At 26.9% G+C, this 13078-nt stretch overlaps 1 protein-coding gene across 1 annotated transcript in view; it reads left to right on the top strand.

The window, feature by feature from the left end:
* Positions 1-13078, top strand: part of LOC100202791 (protein-associating with the carboxyl-terminal domain of ezrin) — a 49760-nt gene that overhangs the window by 34021 nt on the left and 2661 nt on the right. Inside the window, exons 11-13 of the mRNA XM_065791183.1 lie at positions 5232-5372; positions 7330-7372; positions 11705-11878. Coding sequence (XP_065647255.1) covers positions 5232-5372; positions 7330-7372; positions 11705-11878 — 358 coding nt within the window. The remainder of the gene's footprint in view (positions 1-5231; positions 5373-7329; positions 7373-11704; positions 11879-13078) is intronic.

Raw genomic sequence — 13078 nt, 5'->3', positions numbered from 1 at the left:
CAAAAATTCAACAGATAGGTAGAATGTGCAACGGAGTGCCTCTACATTGACTAAGGGTTTGGGCTGGGGCAGCAATCTTTTTTCTTTTTAATATTTTTCATTTTTTCTTTTTTTTAAAAAGTAACCAAAAAAAGCCAACAAGTATATATCTATATATATATTGTCGTATACTATAGTAGTTATATATATATATCCTCTTTTGTGGCAGCAAGCTATAAGATAGTCAATGTATGTACTGAAGCCGCGGGCACTAGGCTATTTCACACTACTTATCTAAACACGCATTTAAAGTTGTATATACTACTATTTATACTTGTGTATATATGTGTGTGTGTGTGTATATATATATATATATATATATATATATATATATATATATATATATATATATATATATATATATCAGGCTTGGACTGGAATCGCATGCGATCGCACAGTGTAACTGACTATGCTTATAATATTATTTCTTTACAATTTGACCACGGCGGTTTTGATGTTTTAACAATGTAAATGCTTTTAAAAAAATTCTTACGTTATAAATAACTTTTAATTGTTGATCTTTTCTTATGTTTTTATTTTACGCAATGGCCTTAAACAAAATAAAAAAGCAATTATAGTGATTGTTTAAAATAAACAAATTTTGTATAAATTAACAAATGTTATGTTTAAATTTTTTTTTTATGTAGGCATGTTTTATGATAAATTTAAATATAATTTGTTTGAAACTATTCTTCCATGTCTTTTTAAAAATCTTTTGAAAGGTTTTTAGAAAGTTTTTTAAATTATGTTACTTTAAATTATAAATAAGTTGAATTAAATCTTTCGTTGCAATGGAATGATTTAATTGCTTTCTTTGTTTTTTTTGTTTCTATTTTTACAAAGAATTGTTTAAACTTTTTTTTTTAGCTTGACTAACTAATCAGATCATGAAATGATTAAAAATTACTATTTTAAATAGACAACTGTATTTTTTTAAACAGTTTTTTTTTTGAAAAAAATAAATGTTAATACAATTTAAAAATAATATATATAACACTTTTTAGAATTTAAATAAAATTTCTTCATTCAGTAAACAATCATTAGAAGTAATTTGTAAAAGCATTTTGCATAGCTTTAATAAAACGTTCCAAAAGATAAGTTTTTAAGTAATCTATTTCAAATGCAATTAAAAACGTAACAAAAAGTAATTTTCACTTCAAATTTTTGTGTTTTATTTTAGTGCTTATATATTTTCTTTTTTGCAAGGAATTGTTTTCTTTTTTCTTTATTATTTTTTTTAATTTTCTTTCTAGTAAAAGTTTCGCCAGAGTTTCTTTTTTTAACACAATTTTAAAATGCTTAAAAATCAATTAAACATCTTAACAGTCATGGTTAAGTTGTCAAAAAATAAAATCATTTGCGTCGTCAGCAATAGCGCTCGATTGCATGCCATTCCTGTCCAATCCTGATATATATATGTATACATCAGAGCTCGAATTATGTATATCATGATCACAAATTGTGATTGCATTTCACACCTTTGTAATTAGTGTTTTTTCTTAAAAAAATATTTTCGAGATTTTTTTTTTTCTTTTTGATTTGTTTTTCTTTACTAATTTAACATTTATTTTGGCCATTTTTAAAAGTAATGTTTTTGTCTAAGTTTTTTATTAGGGGTCGTAAAGTACATCACGCTAAATTTATCTTTTGATTAGAAGTATAATCTTTGCTCTTTTGTGAGGAGATTTTATTCAACAAAAAGCCCTTTTGGATTTAAATTACTTTAAATCTCTGTGTGGAAGCCGTTATTATTATGAGAAAGTTGAGTAGCCCCAGACACTTAAGGAAAAAATAAATTGTACATGTGTACTAACAGAAAACAAAATGTCAAAAGACTTTTTAAAAAGTCTTTTGATACTTTATTTTTAGTAATAATGTTTTTATAGTATATTATTTTTATTAAAAAAATAATGTTTTTATAGCATTTAAAATCATATAGCTTCTTTAGTTTAATCTGTGCATCAAGTGTCTGTAGTTACTCGCTCTCCGGGGCTACCTGACTTTCCCCTACATCACGGTAAATTTACCTTTAAACTAAATTAAAATAACCAGTTAAGTTACTACAGTAACTTACAGTTAACGGGTGATGCGGAAGTTATCGGACAAATCCTAATTTCATTATTTGAGCATAATAATTAGTTTTTGTGGTTTTATGCGTAGGCATAAACGTTCTATAAAATATAAACTTTATTATTTGAAACACAAATATTTAAAATGAGGTTAAATGCAGCTAAATGAGAATCTTTTCGAAAGCGACTAAAAATGTTTTTTGTAAATAAACTTAATATAAAAATAAAAAAAATCCTAAATCATTTTGAAAAGGAAGGATTTGCTCGAAGTACAATATATGATAACCTAAAAAGACTTGAAACTTTTCAATCGTTTTCTGATAGAAAGCACCCTGGTCGTCCGACATCCTAGACTAGAGAAAAGAAAGCCGAATTAATGAGACTTGTCAACAATCGAAAAGGGGTCAATCAGAGAAAAATAGGTATTAAATTCGGTGTAAATCAATCGACAATTGGTTGTCAGTTAAAAAAAATGAATATTAAATATAGAAAACGTGAAAAGACTCTAAAATACACTATAGAACAACAAATAAAGGCAAAGAAAAGAAGCAGGAAACTAGTTAACCAACTCTATAACACAAAATCGCTTCTAGTCATCGATGACGAAAAATACTTTTGTTTTGCAGGGGACAACATGCCTGGAAATTCTGGATACTACAAAAACAACAAAAAGACATGCCCAGAAAGTGTTCGTTTTATAGGAAAAGAGAAATTTCCGAAAAAATTAATGTGGATAGCCATATCTGACCGTGGTATGTCCGAGCCATTGTTTCGCACTTCCAAGGCTGTAGCGATGAATTCATCAATCTATATTAATGAATGTTTAAAAAAACGTCTTCTTCCATTTATTCACAAGAATCATGGAGACTTTAACTATTTATTTTGGCCAAATTTAGCAAGTTCTAATTATTCTAAAGATTCTCTAAATTGGATGGACCAATATGTCTATTACGTTGATAAAGAATCCAATCCCCCAAATGTGCCTCAAGCACGACCAATTGAAAATTTTTGGGGACACTTGGCACAGAAGGTTTACGAGGGAGATTGGCAAGCTTCAACAGAGCAAGTTTTGATTGATCGCATTAAACTAAAACTACAAGAAATTGATTTAAACTTTTTACAGTCGCATATGAAAGGCGTCAGAGCAAAATTGAGATCAATTGCAGATGGTGGTGTTTTTTCATATAAAAAATAATATATTTTTATTAAAAGATTAATGCTTTATTTAAAAAATATATAATAGTAGTTTGTTTTTTTATTTATAAATAAGTTATTGACGTTTTTATTAAAAATTAATATATTTAATTGCGTTCCTGAATTAAATTTTTTTTTTAAATTTTAATTCAGGAACGCAAATAAATATATATATATTTTTTAATTAACAATAAACCATTTTCAGCTTTAAGTACGCAAATAGTTCAGTTAAAAGTATAATAGACACTTATCTTTGCGTACTCAAGCTAGCTCATTTAATAAACAGTAGTTCTTAGTTTTGCATTAAAACTTTTTTTTTCTTTGATACCTAATAAACTGGGTCTTAATAAGCTTGAGTGGTCGAAAATTGATAAAATAGATAAAAATTAAATAAAGTGTGGGCAAGTAAGATCGAGTTTAATTAATAATAATATTATAATTTTATTATTGTATAAAAACTTAAAGAAACTGATTAATTTTTAAATACTTTCCAGTTTCCGAAAATTGGAAATAGATTGAATTCAATATACTCCCACTTCCCGGAAAGTTGAGAACTCATTAAAACTTAACTTTTTTTATGTCATATATTGTATAATTGAAACAATTTATTCTTCATTATAAAAACATGGATCATTTAAAAAATTTGTACTTTTTTTTAGAAGGAAAGCAAAATCAAACACTCCTGTTCAAAGAAATTTTTTTCTAAGAAAATAATTTAAGCATATTTTTAAAGAAAATAATATTTCATTTATTAAACCAAATTTTTTTGTTTCACTTTTATTACAAAACAATTTGAATGAAAAATTTGAATGAAAACATCAACTTAAAAGCCATTTGAATGAAAAACTTTATAGTTAAATTTTTAATAGTACGCTAGATCAAGAAACAATAAATTATAAAAATTGTGGTATCTAATGTTTTTTTGCTTTGATCTTACTCGTTTGGTCTATAGGTTTTAGATTTGTATGGTCTATAGGCATGTTTTTGCGCAAATAAGAAGTTTAAAGTTTGATGACAATAATGTTTTAATTTATTAATTAATTTATTAATTAGAGCAATTCTATTTATTTACTTTGCTTTATTTTAACCATGTTTTACATGATCAAGGTTATAACTGTATAAAACAGCATCACAAAGTTGTTTTACATTAACACAAGCTCTTTATATAGTTAAACTTTGTTGTTTTTTTTTAAAGTTTGTTATATTGTTGTTTTATAGCTTTTTACAATAGCAACTCTTAAAAATAACATGTGTTTAATTGTCAGCGTGAATGTATTAAATAGTTTTCTATGGCAAATTAAAGTGGTTAGAATATTCTAATATTTGTGTTTTTACACTTAATTAATTTTAATTACTTAATTAGGTTTTTACTTGTACTTTTTTAAATATCATTAAAGGAAAAACATTTACTAAAAGTGATATCTTGGTAGTTTTAAATATGTTCGTTACATATTTATATTATATGCTCATTACATTGTAACTGCAACTTTAACTTTAACTTGAGCTGAAAATTATAACAGTAACTTATGCTGTTTTAAACTCCGGCAAATGAGAAAATTATAAGATAATATTTAAATATGAGAGATAGTACGTTGAAAAAATAACAATTACAAACTAATGTCCTAAAGATTACTACAAAGCAGCGCCAGGGATAAGGGAAGTGAGGGGCAAAAAAAAATTTCTTCTTTCGCTATTAGATTTTTTTGCATTAATTCGAACTGTATATATATATATATATATATATATATATATATACATATATATATATATATATATATATATATATATATATATATATATATATATATATATATATATATATATATATACACACCCACACACACATACTTATATACATATATATATTTATATATGTATATGTATATGTGTGTGTGTGTACACATATATATAATGTATATATACTTTTAGCTGGTGATTGGTTTAAAGGATTCAAATGATGCAATTGTGGCTGCTACATTTCAGGCATTAGCAGCTTTAGTTCCTTTACTTGGAGGAAAGACAGTTGTTGGTGGTCAATTTTATAAATATTTCTACGATATGAAGCCAGATGTAAACACAATTTTTTTAAATTGTTTTTTATTAAATCTCTTTTAGTAGAAAATTGACTATATAGTTGACTATCACCATGTTTGGTTGAAATTTAGATAATTTTAAATTGAGTTTTCACAAAAATTGCTTAATTGTATTGATTATTTTTATAAGGATGCTTACGTGATTAGTTTTGTGTGTGTAGTTTTGTTTACATCTGATTAGTTTTTGCAATTTCCAGTAAAGAGTATGAAAATCGAAAAAATAATTTTTTTTTACATTTTTTTAAATCTTTTGTTCTCATATTCAATGATTTCAAAGTTCCAAAATTAACTCTTGGAATTGTTATAAAATATTATAAAGAGAATAAATCTGTAAACACTGTGGAAAATCAAGATTCATTGCTAAAAACAAGGCAAAATCAATAGTTGACTCAATTCATAGAAATCCGATTCGGTCACAACACTTACCCCCAAAGTTGAAATGCAGTAGGTCTTTAGTTCAAAGAGTATTTAAAATGGAAAATTCTAAAAATTACATAAAAAAGAGATCAAAAAGTCACTTGATGGAGAATAAAGGCAATCAGACTGGCTTAAAATAAGCTTAAATTAATGATAAAAAAATTTTGTATTTTTTAGAAGGTGATGAAATTTATTATAAGATCACCCTGTGCTTCCAGGCAATCAATACTATTATCATTCAAGTTGTTATAACGGATGTTCACTTGAAATCTGGACAATGTTCAATCAATATGTAAAAATTTTTAATTAAAATTTAATTATACTATATATTAATAAAATCCTTGGTGCTTTAAAATCAATGTTTGATTAGCGTAATGGAATATACTTTTCTAAATCAGCTAGTAAATTTAAAATTTCATTTAAGTAAAATATTTAAAAAGTAAGAAAATGAAGATTCCAGGTCAATCCGATAACCATTGGTAGAATTATTAATTTTTTTTTTTTTTTTACCAAAAAAAGGTAATTCTACCAATGCTCCATAATGTTCAGTTTATAAAATTGAATGGCAACTAGAAAAGAGGAAAAGCTTTAAGAGCTCAAAAAATATTATTTTAAGAAAGTTAGCCAAACCCTTGTACATTGTCTAAATCTATAAGAAGAAATAACATAATTAAAAATCAATAAATATTTTTTTTTATTTAGTCTTAAATGATCTTTTTCAAAACATTTGTATTTTTAAAAAATGTTTAATGTTATTGATGCTATGACCATTTAAAGTTATTTCAGATTTTATGTGAACACTTGTTAAAACATCTGACAAATTTAAGTACTTTTGATTTGAAAAGTTTGCTCCTGAATTCCTTGTATGGCAGGCTATTTGCAGTTGTGGTTTAAAAGCTCTTCTTTCATAACATATTAATCTTTGACATCAGATCTATGTGATAGAATGTTTGGGAAAATGACTTCTTCCTCTACTTAAAAAATACAAACAACCAACCATAATTTGGCCAAATCTGGCATCGATCCACTATTCCAAAAAAGTAATGCAGTGGTATAAGAAAAATATAGTTGATTTTGTTCCAAAGAATGCCATTCCACCAAACTTTTCTGTGAGTCATTGAATCTTACTGAGCAATTGTTAAAAGAATACTGAGGAAGAGAGACAAATAGTGTGTAAATAGTGTTGAAAACTTCTGAGGTTTATCATTTATTGCTACAAAAAAAAGTGGCACAAAGTAAAATTGTGGAGATGGTAGTGGGTACTAAGCAAAAAATTAAATTACTTGCTTGTCATAAATTTATTGTTGTATTTATTCTATGTTGTAAATGTATTATTTAGGCTAAGTTTATTTTTGTTGATAACTAAATATATATGCATCATTTAAAAAAATAAATCATTTGAGTTAATTAAGTGGTTTTTGAGAAAACATAATTTAAAATTGTCCAAATTTTAACCGATCATGTTGATATATAAATATTTTATTTGTAAAGCTAAAATGTCTTTTAAATTATTATAGTTTACTCGCAATACAGATGACAGTATACTTACAAAAAGCCAGGGTAAGTATAAAATTTATATGATCAAGCTGCCTTAACTTATATATCTAAAAGTTTGGTTTAGTTGTGTTTTGCTTTGTTTTTTCTAATTTTTTAATGCACATTAAAAAATTAGAAAAAGTTATTAATAAATTTCAGAATGACTTTTCAACTTATCTGTTAAAATAATGTTGATAATTTGTTTATTTATTAGTATGTAACTAATTATTTATTACTATTATACAGGGTTGCAAAAAAACCGTTTTTTTTGAAAAAAACCAAAAACCATAGGTTTTTTTAAAAAAACCAAAAAAACCATGGTTTTTTTGGTTTAAATTAGGTTTTTATTAAAAAATGCCATTAAAAAATTTAGTTATCCTTTTAAATTAAAAAAAAGTATAACGCATTTTATTTGAGTAAACTATATTCTTTATCAATATTACTGTTATATTTCATCAAAATTATTCGATACATCATTATTTAATGTTCTATATATAAATACAAGCTTTGCTGCTTTTTCTACCCCCAATTGGTTTCTTAACTTAGAATAAACAAGGCCAAAAGTTGAAAAAATTCTTTTGATTTCAGCACTAGATGCTGGTGCATTTAATAAACCTTCAATATCCACTATGTTACAATCCACAATTTTTAGAGATTTCCACCATTCTATTGGTGATACATTTTTTTAAACAGATTCACTATACAAATAGCTTTTATTGAATGGAGCAGATTTGGCTTTTAATTTGAATATTATTGGTAACAAATTCTTGAACTCTTTATCTGCAAAATTAATGGCAGCTTCATTTTCATTTTCAGAAAGATTAGATCCAAAATATCTAGGATCTAGTGTGTTTGCCAGTAAATGAGCATCACTGACAGTCTGAAGGTATCTAGATTCAATTTTTTTTTTTTTTTTCGTTTGATAAAAATGATAAACTGTTCATCAAATCTTTAAAAATTTCAACAGTGTCACTTATTTTTGTTTGATCACTTTGCAACTTATCTAGAGCTACTGCAATTGGTTTTAATATTTTTAATAAATCCTCTGCGTTTCGCTTTATCTGTATATCACTTACTTTTTTACCAATCATGGAATCCAAGTCTTTATTTTTTTCAAACATTGTGAAAATGATGCTCCAGTTGTTGACATATTTTTCAAGTGAATCACATACAGAATTCCAGCGAGTTTCAGTAGGAAGTGGCAATTTTGTTCCTCCGCTTAATTTATAAATTGCTCCAGCTTGATGATTATTTCTTATATATTTTATTATATTTGTAAAATGCTTGCTTAAATTTTCAATGTTAAGATCATTTGCTAAAAGATTCAGTATATGAGCAGCACACCCATAAGTTATGATAATATCTTTTTCAGATGACAGCTCTTGTCTCATTGATTTCATATTAGCTGCATTGTCAGTCACAAAGCTTTTTACTGTGCATCCAAGTTTGCGTCTTACAGAATCTATTGCTTCTCTTGCTAATTGTGTAAGATATTCACCAGTATGTGAATGACCAGAAGTGTTGATTGTTTCTACTAATATGTTAATTCTGTAATTACAGACATACAAACTATAGGTTCATTATGTACATTACTCCAGCCATCTAAAGACATGGCTACAATTTTCCCATTCAATACATTACATTTTTCAATTTCTTCTGTGTAAACCCTATCTAATATTTCTCCTCCAATTTGAGTTCTATTAGGTAGAGTGTATCCTGGATGAAACATATTGATAATTTTTTTAAATTCTTTGTGTTCAACTGTTCTGAAGCGTTTGTACTGTATATAAATCTACCAAGTTGCAGATCAAATAAATCTTTCTCTTTGAAGCTTGTTCATGTGAAAAACTTATCAATTTTCAAATATTTATCAGCTGATGTTGAATTGGGCTGAAACCTTTTCATTTGTTGTTGTGATGTTGATGGCGAGTTACCTTTAAAATGAAATTGCAGTTTATTGAATTATTCTAAATATATATGTTTACAATTTAGGGAAAGTATAAGTTTTAAAATGTTAATGCAGTCATTTAATTACCTTCAAGAAGTTGTTGATCTTTAATTGAATCCATAATTTCATGGGGTTGTGATTGGTTGCACTTTTTTATATGTTCATGCATCCTTTGAATTTGACCTTCCATTTCTTTTCTACACGCATTACAAACTGCTCTACACCCCTTTCTTTCTGGAACAGTCACTCGTGTATATTTTAACCAAATCATATCACATTTGTGCCCAGTTTTTTGAAACATTTTTGTGGTATCAATAAGTTATGTTATAACTACTTATACTTTTGCTAAACATATAAATCTATCTATCTATATATATATATATATGTATATATATATATATATATATATATATATATATATATATATATATATATATATATATATATATATATATATATATATATCGTTAAGAAAACTTCCTGATGAAATAAGTTCATCAGGAAGCAATTCTTCTTGATGAACCTATTGAAGGAGAAACAGCCTGTAGAAGAAAACAGATAAATAAGTGTTATTACTAATTTATTACTGTTCTGTTCAATAATAATACTGAGGACTCTATTCCATGAAAAAACAAAAACAAAACTCATGGGTTCAGAATAAATCATCTATATTGAAGATTAGTTTTATTTGTGAACATAACCCTCTTTTAGTTTCCTGTTGTAAGTTCAAATCTTTTTAAAAAAACATTAATTTGGTTTAAACCAACATTTTTTTAATTGGTTTAAACCATGGTTTAAACCATTTGGTTAAAACCATGCAACTCTGCTATTATATGATCAGCAGTAGTGGTAGAGCGCCCACTTCATAAGTGAGAGGCTCCGAGTTCGATCCCCACCACGTCCCTGGTAGTACCCCGCTCAACTTGTTTCTCCGCACAGCGACCTTGTTTGTCAAGGTTTGCGTTTCAGAGTTATCGAGTTGAGAAAGGGTTATAACCACCATTAAGTAGTCTCCTCGTCTGAAGTGGCCCTCTCGGCCCTGGGGAGGTGAGTTTACAAAAAAAAACAATCTTATAGTTGAGGGATTAAAGCTATATTCCAAGATATTGAAAATGTATTTTATTCTTCAATACACATTTGATATTATTTATATAAACTATATAAGGTCTTTATTTATATTTATATAAGGTTGCAATTTCATATTATTTATTTGCACTCAGTTCTCAAAATGTACAAATTTTCTGCCGTAGTAAAAACCTTGCATAAGGTATATGCTAAACTCAAAACCCCGATCTATGTACTGAAGCTCCCGCGGTTGATTATTTCAGAAGTGTGTGTGTGTGTGTGTGTGTGTGTTTGTGTATATATATATACATATATATATATATATATATATATATATATATATATATATATATATATATATATATATATATATATATATATATATATATATATATATATATATATATATATATAAAATCTGTGGCCATTAGTCAATTTATGATAAGTGCAAATTTGGTCATTTTGAGATAAGTATGCAGTTTTTTTATATTTTGTTATATCTTTCATTTAGTCAAACTATGATTGCTGTAGTTTATATCTATCCTAAATACAAAAATAATTTATTTTTCATTTTTACCCAATTTATGTGGTAACAAATCAAATTTTCAAACCTGCAAAATGTCATATTTGCACTTATCATAAATTGAACAATGACCAAATATATATATATATATATATATATATATATATATATATATATATATATATATATATATATATATATATATATATATATATTCAACTGATAAAAAAATAGATGCAACAGAGTGTACATACATATATTAGCTTATAAGTTCATTGGAGTATATACAGTAATTAATGCAGCCTTTAGCACTATTGGGGTTTACATACATCGAGGGTTTAGGCAAGCAATCTTTCAATTAAAAGAGAGTTTTTTATTTTATTAGGGTTCTTACACTGGTTTTAACCCAATTCTAACATTTTTTGGTGTTAGATTTAAAGCGGTAGTGGTGTACTGGTAAAGCGCTCGCTTCATAAGTGAGAGGTTCCGAGTTCGATCCCCACCACGTCCCTGGTAGTACCGCGCTCAACTTGTTTCTCCGCGCAGCGGCTTTGTTCGTCGAGGTTCGTGTTTCGGAGTTATAGAGTTGAGAGAGGGTTATAACCACTATTAAGTAGCCTCCTCATCTGTAGTGGCCTTCTTGGCCTTGAGGAGGTATATTCATATTGTGTTTACCTAATAGATAATAGTAATAATAGTTTTATCTATACTGATATTATATGTCAACCTTACCGATCTCGTATTGTGTTTACCTAATAGATAATAGTAATAATAGTTTTATCACATTTGTTCTAGTTATTTTTATTTAAGTTATTTTTAGTTTTCCTGATGCCTAATTCTTTTGAACATCTAAATTCATCATCATCAATGGAAAATTCTGATGACTGCATAGAGAAAAAGAAACAACAACGACTGGAAAGAGAAAAGCAGCGAGAAAATCAAAAAATTAAAAGAGAACAGCGCAGAAAACTACGCCATGACAAAATCAATCAATGTAAGTTGAAGTTGTAGCATTTAGTATTGAAACATAAAAAGTAAATTTAGGTCTGTAGGTCCATCAGTTTATTTTTGCTTTGCTACCTTTCTTCAAAAAAAAAATACATACAAATGACCTCATGTTTCTACTTAACCTTCAGGATGAGGTGAGTAATTACAGTTCTTTAAATTCAAGTTGTTTTTTTTTAACTCTTAGGTGAGTTGATGCAGAAAAAAATTAATCTTCTATCAGTTTAATTATAAACAAATTTAATAAATAAACAAAAAATTCATGTATATTTTAGATGGTATAAAATAAAAGTATATTACTGGTACTTAAGAAATAAATTAATAAATTGAAAGATCAGTTATTACGCCTATAAAATAAATATGTTTTTAAATTAAGTTTGATTTCTGAATTGGCGATGACAGTTTTTAAATTGCATCTTTTCTGGAGATAAAATATTCTATTTTTGTCATTGTTAAATTATTTTTTTGTAACATTCCTTTCATAAATGTTCCAAAAAGTGTCATTTTTATAGTAGTTAACTTTAAAAATGTAACATCTAAAGGTATTATTTTTTAATCATTAACATTGATCACTATATAGTCACCCAGGTTGGTGATGTATCTGCGTTCAGAGGCTTAGCAGGAGTGGGTTAACACAGTCATTTCCTTCTGCTGAATTAGAAAAGGTCTTTCATTAATGCAAAATTCTGCAAAATATACTGGTAATCACAATTATATGACAAGGAGTCAATTCTTTTTTAAATTTTATTGGATTTTTTTGTGATGACTGACAGGTTTGAAATTTGTATCATTGCTAACAGCATTGGCAGCTGATATTTGCAGATCTGCTTCTTTATCAATGCCCAGAATATCTTGACTATTAACACTTTTTTCAGGTAACACTTTTTCCTTTTCTTCCTTGTTTTAGGAGTACTGGTTCGACTATTCTTATACTCTAAATGTGTTCTTTAAAGCTGCTGTCAATGGTATCAATCTGTTTCTGAGTTTAGATTTCCTGGCTTTTGTTTATAATACTTGTACCCAGGAGCATTAACAACACCTTTTTTTGCTTATAAGAGTAATGTCGCTTTTTTCAAAACCAGTAACAACATATTCTTCTCTTAAAGAACAGTATACTTTTTCAACAGCACGAGGAGCTTATCTTTTTGAACAGTTACTGCAGTTTTTCCTGGACCTCTTTTAATAATTC

The sequence above is a fragment of the Hydra vulgaris genome, chromosome 02 (genome assembly GCF_038396675.1).
Source record: "Hydra vulgaris chromosome 02, alternate assembly HydraT2T_AEP".
NCBI classification, from domain to species: domain Eukaryota; kingdom Metazoa; phylum Cnidaria; class Hydrozoa; order Anthoathecata; family Hydridae; genus Hydra; species Hydra vulgaris.
The sequence above is the reverse complement of the archived record's forward strand: the minus strand, read 5'-3'. Positions and strand labels throughout refer to the sequence as shown.